Raw genomic sequence first — 20,523 nt, 5'->3', positions numbered from 1 at the left:
GATCTCCATCTACAGGTAGTTCTTATCAATCAATCAATCAATCAATCAATCAATCAATCAATCAATCAATCAGAATAGAACTGGAGGTCTTCTAGTCTAACTTCTGCTCAAGCAGGAGATCCTATAACAGTGATGGTGTGCCCACACCCTAAATTCAATACACGGGGAGCGCAAAAACAGCTGCCCCCATCGCCCGGAGGCCCTTTGGAAGCCGGAAATGGCCTGTTTCTCAACTTCTAGTGGGCCTAGTAGGCTCTTGTTTCGCCTTCTCCAGCCTGCAAAGGCTTCCCTGGAGCTGGGGGAGGGTAAAAATGTCCTCCCCCATCCCCCCCAGAAGCTTTTTGGAAGCCGAAAACACCCTCCCAGAGCCTCTGTGCAAGCCAAAAATCAGCTAGTTGGTACACACATGCATGTTGGAGCTGAGTTAGGGCAACAGCTTGTATGCCAGCAGATATGGGTTATGTTCTTTTTTTTTTTTAAATCAAAGCAGTCAATTTTGTTGCACAAATCCCAGCGATCAGTTAGATCCCACAGAGTGGGCCTTCTACGGGTCCCGTCAACTAAACAATGTCATTTGGCGGGGCCCAGGGAAAGAGCCTTCTCTGTGGTGGCCCCGGCCCTCTGGAACCAACCCCCCCCCGGAGATTATAATTGCCCCCACCTCCTCGCCTTTCGTAAGCTCCTTAAAATCCACCTCTGCCGTTAGGCATGGGGGAACTGAGATATTCTTTCCCCCTAGGCCTTTACAATTTATGCATGGTATGTTTGTCTGTATGCATGTTTGGTTTTACAATAAGGGTTTTTTAGTTGTTTTAGTATTGGATTTACATGCTGTTTTTTATTACTGTTGTTAGCCGCCCCGAGTCCATGGAGAGGGGCGGCATACAAATCCAATCAATCAATCAATCAATCAATCAATCAACAAACAAACAAACAAACAAACAAACAAACAAACAAACAATACATACATACATACATACATAAATACATACATACACAAACAAACAAACAAACAAACAAATAAATAATAGATGGATGGATGGATGGATGGATGAATAGATGGATGGATGGATGGATGAATGAATGAATAAATACATACATCATCTCTGTCCACCTAATTGTTTCTTTAATGGTGCAGAATAGAGAAGGAATTCCTGGTGTCCTACTTTCTATTTCTGTTCTGCTGCTGTAGATAAGTACAAGAACTTACCACAACTCACTTAATAACCATTCAAAATTACAATGGCACTGAAAAAAAAGAGACCTATGACCATTTTTCACACTTTCGACCATTGCAGCGTGCCCACGGGTCACATGCTCAGAATTCAAACGCCTGGGAACTGACTCATATTTATGATGATTGCAGTGTCCAGGGGTTACGTAATCATCTTTTGCAACCTTACAATTGGCAATGTCCATGAGGAAGCCAGATTCGCTTAACAACCATGTCACCAACTTTGGACAAGTGAAGTGATTCACTTAACAACGGTGGCAACAAGACAGCATGTAAAATGGGGCAAAACTCACTTAACATATGTCTCCCTTTGCAACGAAAATTTGGAGCTCAATTGTGGTTGTAAGTCGAGGACATCCTCTATTGGCTTCTCTCCATTGTGTGCTTAAAGAATATCAAAGCAGTGTCGGGTTTTTTTCCCCTGGAGCCGATAATGTGATTCTTATCGCCGATTTAAAAAACGGTTAAGGAAACTTAAAAGCAAGTCATAGTATTATTATTACCTGCTGCAGCTGTTGGTGCGAGTAGAATTGCAAACACGGATATTTGAGAAACCTGATTTGTTTGCCTTTGGAACACAAGGAACTTTGTGTGCTTAAAGATTTAATGGAGAGGAAGAACAAATAATGACATTACCTCTGGCTTTGAAGATTGGCTCCTGCTTTGGAAAAGCCACTGATTTAGTGTTAAACTCACTTAAGTTTCTTTAATTCCCTATTTTCTTCTTACCTTGTCTTCATCAACGTTTGCTCCGTTTATTTTTAGATCCATATGAACTAAATTGAAGAGGGATTCATAAAACTCTAATGTCTAAAGTTTTGCAATCATTCTATTGCTTTTGTTGTTCTGTGTTGTTCCGTGTTTCTCTATTCCAAAGGTCTATACAGGCAATCTTTGACTTACAACAGTTCATTTAATGATCGTTCAAAGTTACAACAGTACTGAAAAAAGTGAATTGTGACCATTTTTCATTCTTATGACCATTATAGCAGCCTCATGGTCCTTTGATTTACATACACTTGACAATCGCTCATGCAGCCCAGTTTCAAAGAGGCCAGTAGTGGGCCGTGGCCCTGCGTTGGAGATCTCTGACTTAACTTTATTTTCATAACAAGGTTGTAAAATCCTGGCTGCTCTTCTCTGCGCTTTTTCTGGAGTCTCATTCATTTTTTGGTTATTAACAGAGGGATAGAATCAAGATCATGTGAAGTGTTAATACCACTTTATAAAGCCAACATGGGTTTGTCAAAAATAGATCATGCCAGATTAATCTTACTGCATTCTTTGACAAAACGATAAAATTAGTGGACCAGAGGAATGCTGTCGATATAATTTACTTGGACTTCAGTAAGGCATTTGATAAAGTAGACCATAATCTACTACTAGGTAAAGTAGAAAAATGTGGGTTAGACCAGTGTTTCCCAACCTTGGCAACTTGAAGATATTTGGACTTCAACTCCCAGAATTCCCCAGCCAGCAAATCCTGACAGTTAGAACAATTAATCAGTGGAACAGCTTGCCTCCAGAAGTTGTGAATGCTCCAACACTGGAAGTTTTTAAGAAGATGTTGGAGTGGTATAGGGTTTCCTGTCGAAGCAGGTGATTGGACTAGAAGACCTCCAAAGTCCCTTCCAACTGTGCTATTCTATTCTATTCTATTCCATTCCATTCCATTCCATTCCATTCCACTCCACTCCACTCCACTCCACTCTACTCTATTGAATTGGAATCCGGAAGGTCATTGGCTAGAGAAATCTGGTGTATTCATATCTGAGATAACTGGTGTTTTGCTAATCTGCAACTTGTTTTTTTTTTTAGTTTGGTAGACTAAGGAATTTCAGGGTAAAATGCTTAATAAAGTAATACTCAGAGATAACACTCTTCTCTGACACTCTAGTCTTCTACACATAAGAATGTTAATAGTACAGGTTTTATCTTGGCGCAATCAATATTTTAATTATCTTGTCTGCTGTTTGGACTGACAGCGTATAAATAATGTGTAAGCCAATATTTTAAGTCATTCAACAGTAGCTTGTAAATTGTCAAGGATTGAGCTGGACTGTGGATTTTTTTTCTTCCTGTATTGTGAAGACAAGACAGTAGGTAATGTGTGTCTCTGCTAACTTAGTTTGTAGGAGGGAAAGGGAAACCATGTTTCAACATCTGAATTTAGAGGAGACACTAGGAGGTGAATTTAAATTATATGGGAGAAGAACATTGAAAAAAATAAGTATCTTGGTGTGTGGTTTTCCGACCCACTTGAGTTTCCGATCTTTCCTCAAAGAGAAAACTGACAAGTTGGTTAACATTTTCTACATTTACTGAACTGTAGTTTACTAATGAAGAGAATTGCACAGAATGGAAAACCATAACAAACTGAGATGGCTAGGTTTTCACACCCTACTACGCCCAGGCCAAAATGAATGATAATTTGTGGGAATCTCTGCCTTAAAAAATGTAATTTTTTTTGTCTGTAGGAAGAAAACAATTGTCTTTATGAAGAATACAAATTTCCCTAGCTCTCTGCTGCCCTCAAGAGTTGGACTCGATTTAGCATCCTCCCCCCCAAGAGAAGACACTCCCCAATTTGGGGCTCCCAAATCGGCTGGAAGTCTCATAATCCTCCCCCTGTTGAAAGGCCCTAGATGGGATGATCACCACCACCTCTGCCCTTCTAGCACTTAGCATATCTATGATACCAACAGCGAGGACTACAGTAGCGTACCCTTGTACTGTATAGCTAGCAGCGAATGCCGGGCATCTTTGAACCGCGCAGGCGCGGTTGTTCCTTTGGCGCTCGGGCTCCACATTGGCGGAAGGGAGAGGAAGGTACCATAGAGACGGCGCGATGGGGACGCCGGCCAGAGAAGAATTAGGTACCGTACTTGGCAAAAGGGATTCTCGCGAGGTGGTGGTGGGGGTGGGGGTGTTAGATATGGAGGTGGGTAGCGGGCGGTGGATCCTGAAGAAAAACGGGGAGGGCTTCCTTATTAATTTTCTTTCTTTTTTACTCCCTTATTGGGGTTTTGGGGGTTCCCCCGTGAGGTTATTGCAAGCCCAGGGTTTGCAAACAACCATCATGGGTTGTTTGCAGAACCATCTTTGCAAGGCGCGCCCTGTGCAAAACGGGCATCGCTTTTAGACGAGGCGCAGGTCGCTGTGCAACAGAGAAGAGCAACCAAGACGATGCGAGGGGACCGGAGGCTAAAACATAAATACTAATACCTCTCTATATAAAGCAGGAGTCTCCAAACTTGGCAAGATTTGTGGACTTCAACTCCCAGAATTCTCTAGCCAGCTATATTGGCTGGAGAATTCTGGGAGTTGAAGTCCACAAGTCTTAAAACTGCCAAGTTTGAAGACTTCTGATATAAAGTCTTAGTAAGACCACACCTAGAATACTGCATCCAGTTTTGATCACCACACTATAAAAAAAGATGTTGAGACTGATGACACGGCTACTCTCCAAAAAGACTTTGATTTTGTGCCTGAATGGTTAACATCCGGCATCTCCAAATTTGGAGAAAGGGCAGAGGAGAGCAACCAGGATGATAAGAGGACTGGAGGCTAAAACATTGGAAGAATGGTTGCAGGAACTGGGCATGGCTAGTCTTAATGAAGAGAAGGACCAGGGGTGCCAAGATAGCAGTTGTCCAAAATTTCAGGGGCCGCCACAGAGAGGAAAGTGGGAAGCTATTTTCCAAAGCACCTGAAAGCCAGACGAGGAATAATGGATGGAAAGTGATCAAAGAGAGATTCAACCAAGAAAGGAGGATAAATTTTCTGACCTGTGAGAGCCATCCACAATGGAACAGAAGTTGCCTTCAGAAGTTGCATGAGCTTCATCACTGGAGACTGGATTGCCATGTGTCAGAAATGGTGTAAGGTCTCCTGCTTGGGCTGGATGACCTACAAGGTCCCTTCCAATTCTGTTGAACTCCATATTCACCTATCTTTTCCAATCCCAGAGGAGATTGAAGGCAATGACTTAAGATTCATCCCATCCTTAGTTGTTTCTTCTTCTTCTTCTTCTTCTTCTTCTTCTTCTTCTTCTTCTTCTTCTCCTTCTCCTTCTCCTTCTCCTCCTCCTCCTCCTCCTCCTCCTCCTCCTCCTCCTCTCTTCTTTCTTCTTCTAGCTGACCCTAAATTTAGGGTATTTATGCAGGCAAAACATGATCTCCCCAAAAACGAGGGAGAATGTCCCAATAAATGTTTTTGTAGGATGGCGCGTGGGCAAAAGATTGTGTGAGCGGTGTCATTAGAAATAGTTTCTGTCCCCTCCCTCAATTGTGGTTTTCCTTTCAGTTGTTTATTTATTTAATTGGTTCAAGTAGGACTCAGTGGAAAAAAACAGGCATTAATGGATAGATGTCACCACCCAGGGATTTTTTGGAAAATTTTGTAAAAGAGGCAGTTGAAAAGTAAATCCTTTCCTCAGTGACCGGCCCACAAAGTCCAGCTGTGTAGTGTTTTTTGATAGTGCTAAATCCCCTTTCTTTAGTAAGAATTGTTTGGGTATGTATGTAAAGGGCAATTGTATTGTCCACCTAATTCTCCAAAACACCTGAAGACAGAACAAAAAGTGATGGATAGAAACTAATCAAAGAAAGAACCAACCTAGAATTAAGAAGAATTTTCCTGACATTTAGCACAATCAATCAGTGGAACAGCTTTCTTCCAGAGGTTGTAGGTGCTCCAGCACTGGGTGCTTTTAAGAAGGTGTTGGATAACTATTTGTATGAATGGTGTAGGGCTTCCTGCTTAAGCAGGGGGTTGGACTAGAAGACCTTTGAGGTCCCTTCCAACTCTTGTTCTTTCTATTTCTGTATAAGATGTGTAAATTATGCCAGATTGGAGGATTTGACACAGAATAGAATAGAATAACAGTTGAAAGGAACCCTGGAGGTCTTCTAGTCCAACCCCCTGCTTAGGCAGGAAACCCTACACTACTTCGGACAAATGGTTATCCAACATCTTTAAAACTTCCAGCATTGGAGCATTCACAACTTCTAGAGGCAAGCTGTTCCACGGATAAATTGTTCTAACTGTCAGGAAATTTGATTTTGATTTCACAAATCAAAATTCAGAATGACCTCAGATTGAGTCTACCTCTAGCAGGATGAAGGACCTCTGTAGGTCCTCCAGGAGTGGGGGCGGGGAAGGTGGTTTTTGCCCTTCCCCAGGCTCCTAGAAAGGCTTTAGAGCTTGGGGAGAGCAAAAAATGGACCTCCGGAGGCTGGAAACAGCTTGTTTCCCAACTCCCACTGGGCCCAGAAGGCCTGAAAATCAGCTGGTTGGCTGACCTTGCATGCCACTGATTTGGCTCCGCATGCCTCTTGTGGCACACATGCCACAGGTTTGCCACTACTGCACTACAGGGGGCGGACACAAAAATGGAAACACTTGACTTTTTGGCATCATAATGTTTGAACATGTTCAAATCAATCAAAACTTGACATATTTTAATGGTTTTTCAAAAAATTATGTTATTTGATATGGGGGTTTTTTTGCAGAAATTTAAGGAAATTGGTTATAACCTTCTAGAAACGGCAGACCTCTCAGACTTTCGAAGAGGCCAAATTGTTGGTGCTCGAATGGCAGGCGCTAGTGTAACAGAAAGTAACTGAATGTTTGGTGTTTCAAGAGGTAATGTATCAAAAGTAATGACTGCTTTTGAAAGAGAAGGGAAAACGTCCTCAGCCAACCACAGGTCTGGTCAAAAGTCAAAGTTGTCTGAGAGAGACCGTCAGACTCTAAAGCAAATTCTTAGAGTGGATCGCAAGACCACAGCTCCTAAAATCATTGCAGAGTTCAATAGACACGTACAGAACCCAGTTTCCACAAAAACTGTTCAAAAGGAGCTTCACAAATCTGGATTCCACGGAAGAGCTGCAAGGTGTTTCCATTTTTATGTCCATCCCCTGTAGAATGACAGAATCCGGAAGCCAGTTTCTTACAGGGTTCATAGAAGTGGACATTTTTCATTTGCAAAAGAGAAGCTGTGCGGGCAAAATGACAGCAGATTACCGATATCTCAAAAACTGGCTGCGGCATTTTGGGAATTGCAGTCTTAAAGTTGCCAAGGTCGAGCAATCTTACTCTGGGTCATTTATTAAGATGCGAAATAGCATTGGACTGAGGATAGCATCAGGATAAATCCACTCCAGTGTTTCCCTCCAGATCAATGCAAAACCATTTTATCAAACCCTTTTGGCTGCAGTTCAGCAAGTTCAAATCCAGGAGGTTTAGCATCCTCAAATCCACCTTTATCTATCTTGTCCACTGTGGTATCATATGAGGCCTGTTTAAATACGTTAGTGGGATCAAAATACACTTACATCCGCAGATTTCTCTTGGTCTACTAAAATAGGCATTCTGTCGTGGAAAGATAAGAAGTTAGTCTCGCACGATTTATTTTTGGCAGAGTAATTCTACTTCTTTGTATTGGCTTGCTTCTAAACAATTACGTGCCTGAATTTTAATTACTAACAAATTAAGCATAAATTATTTACTTGAAAAGCGCTGTAACAACAAACATCACTGTAATTTAAAGAAGAAAAATCCATAGCTTGAAAAAAATCCTGTTGCTTTCTCAACGAATATGAATAAAGTGGTTACTTACAAACTTAATTCGTTCCGTGACCAGGTTCTCAAGTAGAAAAGTTTGTAAGAAGAAGCAATTTTTCCCATAGGAATCAATGTAAAAGCAAATACAGTGATCCCCTGGGTATCGCGCTCCCGATTATTGCGAACGGGCTAAATCGTGATTTTTCAACCCGGAAGTCAAAACACCATCTGCGCATGCGCGCCCTTTTTTTCTATGGGCACGCATGCGTAGATGGCGCCGGGCAGATCAGCTGCTGGGCGGCTTCCCTGGGTCTTCCCCCTCTTGCTGGCGGGAGGGCGAAGCCCCACCCAGCACCCGCTCCCCGCCGTTCGCCCGGCCACCCGCCGTTCGCCGCTCGCCCGCCCTTCGCCCGGCCACCCGCCGTTCGCAGCTCGCCCGCCCTTCGCCCGGCCACCCGCCCTTCGCTCGCTGCTCGCCCGGCCACCCGGGTTCGTTTGGCTTTGGGACATGCCGGCGGCGACGTTTTAAAACAGCCGCGCGGCTTTCCAACTGAGTCCCGAAGTCAAAGGCGAACTTCAGGACTCAGTTGGGAAGCCGCGCGGCTGTTTTAAAACGTCGCCGCCGGCATGTCCCAAAGCCAAACGAACCCGGGTAGCCGGGCGAGCAGCGAGCGAACGGCGGGTGGCCGGGCGAAGGGCGGGCGGGCGAGCAGCGAGGAGTTTGCGTGGGCGGCGGGGAAACCCCAATCTTCGGCTCCTCGCTGCTGGGAAGTAAAAACACCATCTGCGCATGCGCAGATGGTGTTTTTACTTCCGCAGCGCTACTTCGCGCAAAACCGATCATTGCGAGGGGTCCTGGAACGGAACCCTCGCAATGATCGGGGGATCACTGTAATGTGTGCAATTGGGGAAACCAAAGGGAGGGTGGAGGCCCTGTTTCCTCGAGAGATTCCTAGAGAGGCCCCATGGAGGCTTCTCCCTGCCTTTTCCGGTTATAGTTTTGGAGGCTCGGGTTTGTAAGTGGAAAATGGTTCTTGATAAGAGGCAAAAAAATCTTGAACACCTGGTTCTTATCTAGAAAAGTTCTTAAGTAGAGGCGTTCTTAGATAGAGGTACCACTGTAGTATGTTTTTACCGATAAACACTTTAATCATTATCTAGAGAACTTTTATAGCAATTAAAGAAAATTGAGCTACTTTGCCTAATATCATACTGAACCTTGTGGGTTCAGTACAAAACCTTAAAATGTTACTGGGCTCCTCAACAAATAATGCTGTCTATCGTTTGTCCTTTTTGTGGCTGTTCAAATAATGTGACTTAATCAACTGAAAAAGAGTCCATGCACCTATTTTGAAAACTTATCTTGGTTGGTAAGCCACTCCCACCCAGTCACATGACCTTTAAGCTAACCCCCCCGTCACATGGTTGGCAAGCCACTCCTATACGGTCACATGACCATCAAGCCACGCCCACAAAATAAGCCATGCCCACAGTGTGGCAGTAAAATTTTTGGCTGCCCATCACTGATCATACGACTGAGGATCCTACAACAGCTGTAAGTGCAAGGACCAGTTATAAATCACCTTTTAAAATGCTTTTGTAACTGCACAGTCAAGAAATGAATATCTACCTATACAGGGCAGCAGCCTAAGTCTTCAATACCACCAGGAATAATAGCAAACTTCGGGGGGAGAACAAAACTGGAAATCATATACAGTGTTCCCTCGATTTCCACGGGGGATGCGTTCCGAGACCGCCCGCAAAAGTTGAATTTCCGCGAAGTAGAGATGCGGAAGTAAATACACCATTTTTGGCTATGAACAGTATCACAACCCATCCCTTAACACTTTAAACCCCTAAATTACCATTTCCCATTCCCTTAACAACCATTTACTCACCATTATTACTGGTACTCACCATTGAATAAGACACTTAGTGATCCTAATATTTATAAACATAATTATTTACTAACAATAATTATTTTTTTGTTATTTATTTGCAAAAATTATTAGTTTGGCGATGACGTATGACGTCATCGGGCAGGAAAAAACGTGGTATAGAAAAAACCCCGCAAAGTATTTTTAAATTAATATTTTTTGAAAAACCGTGGTATAGGCTATTCGCGAAATTTGAACCCGCGAAAATCGAGGGAACACTGTATTTGATCAAATAGGAAGTCTCGATTTCTGCAATTCCCAGGCTTCCCTTACAGACTCTGTCTTTAGAAGTGTTCGATTTCTGTTAAATACGTGATGTTAAAAGGGATGTGGTGGCTCAGCGGCTTAGATGCTGACCTTGTCGATCAGAAAGTTTGGCAGTTTGGTGGTTCGAAACCCAAAGCACCGCGTAACAGAGTGAGCTCCCGTTCCTTGTCCCGGTTTCTGCCAACTTAGCAGTTCTAAAGCATGTAAACAAATGCAAGTAGAAAAACAGGAACCCCCTTTGGTGGGACGGTAATAGCGTTCCTTGCGTCTTTGGTGTTTAGCCATACCGTCCACATAACTATGGAGATGTCTTTGGACAGCATTAGCACTTCGGCTTTGAAACAGAGCTGAGCACCGCCCCCTAGAGTCAGAAATGAGTACCACATGTGTGTGAGGGGACCATTTACCTTTATGCAATGTTAGATGTACAGGTTGTGATGACTAAGGATCAGCACCTTATCACTGGTTTAGTAATAACTAGATTTACTTGTTGAACCTGTTGGAGAAATTGTATAAATGACACATGCGGTCAAATATGTGTAATCTTCCGTCCTTCCAGATTTTTCCACTGCTACAAGGGTCATCCAGAAAGTGTTATTTATTTATTTTATTTATTAATCAGATTTGTATGCCGCCCCTCTCCGTAGACTCGGGGCGGCTAACAACAATAATAATACAATGTAAACAAATCTAATATTTAAGTTAATTTAAAAAACCCCAATTTAAGAAACCAATCATACCTACTGACATACCATGCATAAATTTTATAAGCCTAGGGGGAAGGGAAAGTCTCAATTCCCCCATGCCTGATGACAGAGGTGGGTTCTAAGGAGCTTACGAAAGGCAAGGAGGGTGGGGGCAACTCTGATATCTGGGGGGAGTTGGTTCCAAAGGGTCGGGGCCGCCACAGAGAAGGCTCTTCCTCTGGGTCCCGCAAAACGACATTGTTTAGTTGACAGGACCTGGAGAAGGCCAACTCTGTGAGACCTAACTGGTCGCTGGGATTCGTGCAGCAGAAGGCGGTCCTGGAGATATTCTGGTCCGGTGCCCTAAAGGGCTTTATAGGTCATAACCAACACTTTGAATTGTGACTGGAAATTGATCAGCAACCAATGCAGACTGCAAGTAATGCACCACATTTCCCCCCCCCCTCAGCTTACAGTAATGGTACGAATGCGAAACTTTAGATATACATTATTTGAATTGTCAGGAGTGCATGCGTAAATTTGGTGTTTCTTCAGACAGATAGCGTAGCTGCAGCAGTGTTTCGAAATGGCGTCTGTAAGTGATGTACGTTACCAGCACGGTGTTGTCATTGAATTTCTCACTGCGGAGAAAGAAACTGTTGGGAACATTCACAAATGTTTGTGTACAGTTTATGGAGAATCTGTAGTCGACAGAAGTACGGTTAGTCTCTGGACACACAGGATGAGGCCATTAGAGGTAATTCGCACAGGGCAGAAATGGCTTTGTGACCAGAATAAGGAGTGATACTGATAGGGCATACACGCCTTTGTGTCTCGCTGGAGGAAGGCCATAGAACGTGATGGAGATTACATGGAAAAATGTGGTTTCTTCCCCAGACCCCAAAATATTATTTATTTATTTATTTATTGATTGATTGATTTATTTATTGATTTATTGATTTATTGATTTATTGATTTATTGATTTATTGATTTATTGATTGGATTTGTATGCCGCCCCTCTCCGCAGACTCGGGGGGGCTAACAACAATGATAAAAAACAACATGTAACAATCCAATTTAATAAAACAACTAAAAACCCTTATTATAAAAACCAAACATACACACAAACATACCATACATAACTTGTAATGGCCTAGGGGAAGGAATATCCTAACTCCCCATGCCTGGCGACAAAGGTGGGTCTTTAGTAATTTGCGAAAGACAAGGAGGGTGGGGGCCGTTCTAATCTCTGGGGGGAGTTGATTCCAGAGGGCCGGGACCGCCACAGAGAAGGCTCTTCCCCTGGGGCCCACCAAACGACATTGTTTGGTCGACGGGACCCAGAGAAGGCCAACTCTGTGGGACCTTATCGGCCGCTGGGATTCGTGCGGTAGAAGGCGGTTCCAGATGTATTCTGGCCCAATGCCATGTAGGGCTTTAAAGATCATTACCAACACTTTGTATTGTGACCAGAAACCGATCGGCAGCCAGTGCAGGCCGCGGAGTGTTGCAGAAACGTGGGCGAATCTAGAAAGCCCCACCATGGCTCTCGCAGCCGCATTCTGCACGATCTGAAGTTTCCGAACACTTTTCAAAAGTAGCCCCATGTAGAGAGCGTTGCAGTAATCGAACCTCGAGGTGATGAGGGCACTTTGTTGTGAGCCGCCCCGAGTCTGCGGAGAGGGGCGGCATACAAATCTAAATAAACATAAACATGAGTGACTGTGAGAAATGACTCCCTGTCCAAATAGGGCCGCAACTGGTGCACCAGGCGAACCTGGGCAAACGCCCTCCTCGCCACAGCCGAAAGATGATGTTCCAATGTCAGCTGTGGATCAAGGAGGACGCCCAAGTTGCGGACCCTCTCTGAGGGGGTCAATAGTTCTCCCCCCAGGGTAATGGACGGACAGATGGAATTGTCCTTCTTGGGAGGCAAGACCCACAGCCACTCCGTCTTGTCTGGGTTGAGTTTAAGTTTGTTGACACCCATCCAGGCCCCAACAGCCTCCAGGCACTGGCACATCACTTCCACTGCTTCATTGACTTTAATCTCAGATTGTCTACAGTTGACCTCTCCCCTCTTCTAAGAGGTTTGTAAGTGGTGTGCTTAAGTGCACCATTATGCCTACCGTCCCTGTTCTACTGTCCTGTTGTCTTCTTTTATCCTTATTTACCACGTATGTACTGTATGTATGTATGATGTATGTATGTATTTATTTATTTGACTCAGGGTGGCTTACAATAATAATATAAATACAAATAAATAGAGAAACAGTAAAAAAGGAGTCAAATATGATATCTAAAACTATAAACCCATGATAAAAAGAACCCATTAATTAAAACAATCATGATCACATTCATACATGCCATTCATACAATTTGGTCTTGTCATTTGTTAGTTCGTGGCCCCCCAGGCCTGCCGGCAAAGCCAGGTTTTGGAACCTTACGGAAGGCCAGTAGGGTGGGAGCAGACATCGAGGGGGGGGGGTAGTTGGTTTCATAGCACCATATTATGTTATGCTAATACAAACTACAATCCTATGCTTATTCAAAGGAAGAAAGAAAGGAAGGAAAGAAGGAAGGAAAGAAAGAAAGAAAGAAAGAAAGAAAGAAAATATGGCTCTGCGTGCCACCTGTGGCACCCATGCCATAGGTTCGCCATCACTGCTTTAGCTTATTGAATGAATCCAGGGATGCTGGTGAGACCACATTTTGAATAATACTGTGTCCATTTCTGGAGACCTCACCTACAAAAAGATATTGACAAAATTGAACGGATCCAAAGACGGGCTACAAGAATGGTGGAAGGTTTTAAGCATAAAACGTATCAGGAAAGACTTCATGAACTCAATCTGTATAGTCTGGAGGACAGAAGGAAAAGGGGGGACATGATCGAAACATTTAAATATGTTAAAGGGTTAAATAAAGTCCAGGAGGGAAGTGTTTTTAATAGGAAAGTGAACACAAGAACAAGGGGACACAATCTGAAGTTAGTTGGGGGAAAGATCAAAAAGCAAAGTGAGAAAATATTATTTTACTGAAAGAGTAGTAGATCCTTGGAACAAACTTCCAGCAGACGTGGTAGATAAATCCACAGTAACTGAATTTAAACATGCCTGGGATAAACATATATCCATCCTAAGATAAAATACAGAAAATAATATAAGGGCAGACTAGATGGACCATGAGGTCTTTTTCTGCCGTCAATATTCTGTGTTTCTATCTTTCTATGGGATGAGTCTCCATTCTATATGCTCCATCACTTGAGTATATCCCGTTTTTTGTATTTTACAGGCTTGGTCTTCTGGAGCAGAGCAGCTTAGTTGCCAACCAATAAAACTCTCTTTTCAGGATTGTGGCCAGTAACCTGAAGATTCCATCAAGCTCCACCCCCTTGTCCACCATGTTCCACCAAGCCCCGCCCCTTATCTAGACTGAGTGAGGACTTTTTGCATTCAAAGCTGGTAACCATAGGAGCACCACTGTGTAACCAGGCCCTATTGTAGGTCTCTGGGTTCTCCTCTTAGTTCAGAAGCTGTCCACTTAACATGCGATGCTCACAGGTGCTGACGCGAAATACTCAACCCAGCTTACATGTTAAGTCTAGAAGGAAATGGACTAGGTACAGGGGTGTCAAACTCACGTCGTCACTTCGTCATGTGACTCCTCCCATTCGCTAAACCGGGTGGGCGTGGCCAGCTTGTGATGCATCTGGCCTGCGGCTCGCGGGTTTGACAGCCTAGAAGAATAATGTGGGGTGAAGAAAACAGGGGTTGGGGTTAGCTTCTGTATGCTATATTAATTTAATTTTGGGGGGAGATAATTTGGGAAAATAAAAGGAGATCTGAAGGAGATGTTGGCGCCAGCATCCTTAATAGAGGCCTAAAAAAGACAAGGTACTACTCTAGGTCAGTGATTTTCAACCTTTTTTGAGCCCCGGCACATTTTTTACATTTTAAAATCCTGGGGCACACCACCAACCAAAATGACACCCTAAGACACTTTCCTCTCCTTTTCCATCCCTGTCTCCTCCCCACCCTTGCGCGCGCGCGTGTGTGTGTGTGTGTACACACACTCTTGAACCATTTCCAAAAACAGGTGAGGGCTGGGTTTTTTTGTCTCTTATTCTTTGGGTGCTTTTTATCATATGCTTTAAATCAAGAGTCACTTCTCTCTCTCTTTTGTTTCTCTCTCTTACCTCTCATTCTCTGTCTCAATCATTTTCTCATTTCTCTTTTTTCCTCTCCTTTTTGCTCATTTATATATCTCTCTTTCTCTTTCTCTCTCTCTCTCTTTCTCTCTCTCTCTCTTGCTTTCTTTCTCTCTCTTTCTCTCTTTCTCTCTCTCTTGCTTTCTTTCTCTCTCACTCTTTCTCTCTCTCTTTCTCTCTCTCTTGCTTTCTCTCTCTCTCTCTCACTCACTCTCTCTCTCAGCAAAAAGTTGCGAGACTGGAACCTGAGTTTCCTTTTTGGCGGCACACCTGACCATGTCTCGCGGCACACTAGTGTGCCACGGCACACTGGTTGAAAAACACTGCTCTAGGTTGATGTAATACTCAGGTTGATGTAATAGTGTATATATGAGGGAAAGGTCTTCCATTGAATAGAATAGAATAGAATAGAATAGAATAGAATTTTTATTGGCCAAGTGTAATTGGACACACAAGGAATTTGTCTTGGTGCACATGCTCTCAATATACATAAAAGAAAAAGATACATTTGTCAAGAATCATGTGGTACAACACTTAATGATTGTCATAGAGGTCAAATAAGCAATGAAGAAACAATATTAATAAAAAATCTTATGATACAAGCAAGAAGTTACAGTCATACAGTCCTAAGCGGGAGGAAAAGGATGATAGGAATAATGAGAAAAACTAGTAAAAATAGAAGTGCAGATTTAATAAAAAGTCTGACAGTGTTGAGGGAATTATTTGTTTAGTAGAGTGATGGCGTTCGGGAAATTCTTTCATAGATGCCTCTGAATATTAAACTTTATACAGGGCAAAGGACTTGGATAAGGAGTACAGTATATGACTAGGAGCAAGATTGTGAGAAACAGCTGGGGTCGAACCGTTTTGAATTTATTTATTAAATTAATAAAAAGGGGGGGGGATATAAACAGGAAAGGAAGAGGGGAGAGGGGAAAAGATACAAATCAAATAGTTTAGGAGAATAGTAGAATTATTACATAGTAATACATAAAAAAAATTATGTCAATAATCTATTTCTCAAACTATGTAGGTAAAAGGTATCCTTATCATTACCATATATATCTTATGTTGTATTTATAATTCATACTTTTAATTTCCAATGCGTATATATATATTGGTTAGTGAAAATTGGTTTATGAAAAGGAAAAACCAGTAATGAAGAATATAATTAAGGAAAGATAATGTATTGTTATTTAACTGAGGTAGTTGAAGAAAATTGAAATTTGTTTAAAGAAGATAAGATTAAGAAATAGTGAGGGGGTAGATCTGCGTGTGACAGACGTTTTTAGGTGATACGACATGGTATAGTAAAAAGATAGGGGGTGTATATGTAAGGTATAATAAATATATTCTTATGTGAAAAAAAGTATGAAAATTGATATTGGAATTGATAAGTAGTTGCATTAATTTGTTATGTGGTGCATAAAAATTTCTGTTTGGTTTAAAGACGAATAAAGAGAGCTATGATATAAAATCTCTTTCACATTGAATTTCATGTTAGTTGGTTTCGGAATTATTTTTTAGGATGATTTTATTTCGGTTTAGATCGGTCAAAGATGAGATAGACGTATTACTTTTATGATATAAAAAATTGATATTTTTTGCTGTGACCCATTTGTACCAATTGTCCCATATTTTATAGTACTCTGAGTCTTTTTTATTTTGCATTTCCATTGTTATTTTGGACATCTCTGCGCACTCCCGAACCGTTTTGAATTTAAAATATCCTACTTCTAGTTATGTGAAACGCTGTTTCGGATGCAAAACAGTACTTTCAATGTGGACCCTTTGGTCCTGAAACCTGTTTCACACTCAAGTGGTTCACATCCTCAAAAGGAGATGTTTCTGATTCGGAACTCGTCATCTTTTGCACTTTAATAATTAGGAGCTTTTTTTCATCTTCGTTTGAGATCGTTTTTATTATTATTGTTGTTATTATTATAAAACTGTGGGAGCCATACTCCCACCCCTGGAATCCAGGCTGATTCAAAGGCAATATAACCAATATTCCCCAAACTCAAACTCTATTCCTCTATAAGGAATTATGTTACTTGTTGTGGTTAGCTCTGGCCCAGCTCCTGCCCCAAGAACTGTGGATGTGGGGGAGACATCCACATGCTGCAGGCCTGTTTCGCTCCCGGTGGAATCTGCTGATGAAGGCTCCTCTGACCAAGAAGACATGAGTGACAGGGAGGAGGAGAGTGTGGCAGACAGCTCAGAAGGAGATCAATTATCTCTCTCCTCCTTGGATTCAGAACAAGAGTTAATGATACAGCCATGCATGCGGAGAGCGATGCATAGGCAGCAACAACTGAGAGATTATTAATCAAAGAAAATGAGGCCACCTGTGGTTGGGTGGGGCTGTGGTAATTAGTGAGGCTGCTATAAAGAGCAGCGTGTGGGTTTGGCCATTGTGGAGGATTATCTGATCATTGTGTTTCGTGCCTGCCTTGCTGACTTCGACCTTGGTGTGTTGCTTTTTCCCCCGCTTTGAAACTAAAGCAGAGCAAAGTGTGTTTCACTTTGTGAAAGAAGAAGGACTGTGAATTGCCTCACAGCTTCAAGCTAAGTATCTCAGAACTGATAAGGGACTTGTACCAATTACCAGTTTGTTTGGAGACGAGTGCTCTTTGCTATACCAAAAGAGGGCTTAGTTTAAGTGAATTTTTGTTATAAAGAACATTGTTTTGAATTTTCAAACGTGTGTGTGTCTGAAATTTGTATCTGAATTTTCGGGAGGATTCTGCCAGAGAGCTCCACAGAATAGTTACTGTACACCTTAAACCAGTGTTTCCCAACCTTTTTTGAGCGGCGGCACATTATTCGTATTTTCAAAATCCTGGGGAACACTGAAAGGGGGGGGGGGCGGGCTAAAGAAAAGTTTGGACAAAAAAACCCTCTCTCTTCCTCCCTTTCGCTCTATTTCTCCCTCTTTCTCTCTTTTCCTTCCTTCCCTTCATTCTCTCTCTCCATCCCTCTTTCTTTCTTTCTTCCTCTCTTTTTTGCTCTCTTTCTCTCTCCCTCCTTCCCTTCCTCTATGTCTTTCTCTCTCCCTTGCTCTCTCTCTCTGTCTCTCTTGCTATCTCTTTCTTGCTTTTTTCTCTCTCTCTCTTGCTCTCTCTCTCTCTTTCACTGTCTTGCTATATGTCTCTTTCTTTCTCTTTGCCTCTCTTGCTATCTCTCTTTCTCTCTCTGTCTCTCTTGCTATGTCTCTCTTTCTTTCTCTTTCTCTCTCTCTCTGTGCCTCTCTTGCTAAGTCTCTCTTTTTCTCTTGCTATGTCTCTCTTTCTTTTTCTCTCTCTCTGCCTCTCTTGCTATGTCTCTCTTTCTCTCTCTCTTTCTCTCTCTCTCTTTCTATGCCTCTCTTGCTATGTCTCTCTTTCTCTCTCTCTCTGCCTCTTATATGTCTCTCTTTCTCTCTCTCTCTCAGCTGACTGCAAGCGGGAGCCCTGACGGTGGCAGCTGGACGTGGTGCTGGACACCGTATATGCCAGGCACGCAGCGCCAGCATGTACGACGTCCAGCAGAACGTCCAACCACCACCGTCAGGGCTCCCACTTGCAGTCAGCTGAGAGAGAGAGAGCGAGCGATCGCTCTCGCCGCCGCCATCTCCCCCGACTGCCTGCGGCCGCTGCGGCCACCCCCCCCCCCGTTCCCATCGGACACTTGCCGTCGACGAAAGAGGAGCTCCAGCTGGGCGGGGCGCTGCCGGTACTTCCGTCCTGGGGCTCCCGCTCGCAGCTGTCCCCCGCCTCCTGCTCGATGCCGCGGTTTTCGGCGCTCTCCTGCTGGGCCCCAAAGAAAGAAGACGGGAAAAAGGTGCGAAGAATGGAGCTCTCCTTCTTCCTGCCTTCCTTCTTTGGGGCCCAGCAGGAGAGCGCCGAAAACCGCGGCATCGAGCAGGAGACAGCTGCGAGCGGGAGCCCCAGGACGGAAGTACCGGCAGCGCCCCGCCCAGCTGAAGCTTGGCGGCACACCTGGCCATGTCTCGCGGCACACCAGTGTGCCGCGGCACACCGGTTGGGAAACGCTGCCTTAAACTACCTTTTCAAAATTTAGGGAATCTCAAATCACTTGGATTTCAGTTGTAAATCCGACAAATGATAGACATTTCCCACTTCATCTGTTACTCCTTGAACCAAAACCAGCTGCTTCGTTGACTTTAGGGAACATTAAAAAAAGGACAATCCCCAATACTCCTACAAAAGGAATTAAACGTGATTGGGAAACTGCATTTCAAAGCAGAATTAACCAGGGAAGTGATTTTTATAATGATGACTTGTATTAATGTTCTTATAAGAAACACGAATGTTCTTAGGTAATATTATATACCGTAATGCAGAATGCTTTGTTTTAAAGTAGATATGGAAGTAATGAAGCCTTTAATAGAAGATCAGAGCTCAGACGATGAATATGAGAATGAACCAGATTTACGACCGGCAGAGAAAAAATATCAGCTCGATCAGGAAGGCATTACGTATGTACTCCATTCCCACGTATTTACAAACACCTCCTTGGCCCCTTTCGCGGCTTCTATAAGACTAGATCGGTGATGGTGAACTTATGGCACAGGTGCCACAGGGGGCGCGCGGAGCCATATCTGCTGTGTGTGCTAGCCAGCTGATTTTTGGCTCGCACTGAGGCTCTGGGAGGGCATTTTTGGCTTCCAGAAAGCCTCCGGGGGGATGGAGAAGCCTTTGGAGCCTGGGGAGGGTGAAACATGAGCCTACTGGGCCCACCAGAAGTTTCCAGCCTCCGGAGGGCCTCCTTTGGGGCAGGGGAAGCTGTTCTCCCCAGACATTGAATTATGAGTGTGGGATCTTTCAGCATCCAAGGGAAAAAAGTTTCACCATCATTGGACTAGATCAGGGGTGGGCAATTATTCATTTTATTTTATTTTATTTTATTTATTTTTTATTTTATTTATTTATTTTATTTTATTTTATTTTATTTATTTTATTTATTTTATTTATTTTATTTATTTTATTTATTTTATTTATTTATTTTATTTATTTTATTTATTTTATTTATTTTATTTATTTTATTTATTTTATTTATTTTATTTATTTTATTTATTTTATTTATTTTATTTATTTTATTTTATTTATTTTATTTATTTTATTTATTTTATTTATTTTATTTATTTTATTTATTTTATTTATTTTATTTATTTTATTTATTTTATTTTATTTTATTTTATTTATTTTACATTACTTTACTTTATTTTACTTTACTTTGTTTTATTATTTTATTTTATTTTATTTTAAATGTATGTATGTATGTATGTATGTATGTATTTATTTATTTATTTATTTATTCATTCAATTTTTATGCCGCCCTTCTCCTTAGACTCAGGGTGGCTTACAACATGTTAGCAACAGCACTTTTTAACAGAGCCAGCCTATTGCCCCCACAATCCAGGTCCTCATTTTACCCACCTGGGAAGGATGGAAGGCTGAGTCAACCTTGAGCTGGTGATGAGATTTGAAGCACTGACCTGCAGATCTACAGTCAGCTTCAGTGGCCTGCAGTACAGCGCTCTAGCTGCTGCACCACCCCGGCTCAATTAATTTTGCCATGGGGCCGCATGAGAAATTTATTTATTTATTTATTAGATT

The 20,523-nt window shown here is 42.5% G+C and overlaps 1 protein-coding gene across 1 annotated transcript in view; it reads left to right on the top strand.

The window, feature by feature from the left end:
- Positions 1-4,046: 4,046 nt before the first annotated feature.
- SLC36A4 (solute carrier family 36 member 4) overlaps positions 4,047-20,523 on the top strand; it is a 54,263-nt gene continuing 37,786 nt past the window's right edge. The window contains exons 1-2 of the mRNA XM_070751649.1: positions 4,047-4,110; positions 19,268-19,382. Of these exons, the coding sequence (XP_070607750.1) occupies positions 4,083-4,110; positions 19,268-19,382 (143 nt within the window). The 5' untranslated portion in view covers positions 4,047-4,082. The remainder of the gene's footprint in view (positions 4,111-19,267; positions 19,383-20,523) is intronic.

Source organism: Erythrolamprus reginae, chromosome 4 (assembly GCF_031021105.1).
Source record: "Erythrolamprus reginae isolate rEryReg1 chromosome 4, rEryReg1.hap1, whole genome shotgun sequence".
In the NCBI taxonomy this organism is placed as follows: Eukaryota; Metazoa; Chordata; class Lepidosauria; order Squamata; family Dipsadidae; genus Erythrolamprus; species Erythrolamprus reginae.
The sequence above is the reverse complement of the archived record's forward strand: the minus strand, read 5'-3'. Positions and strand labels throughout refer to the sequence as shown.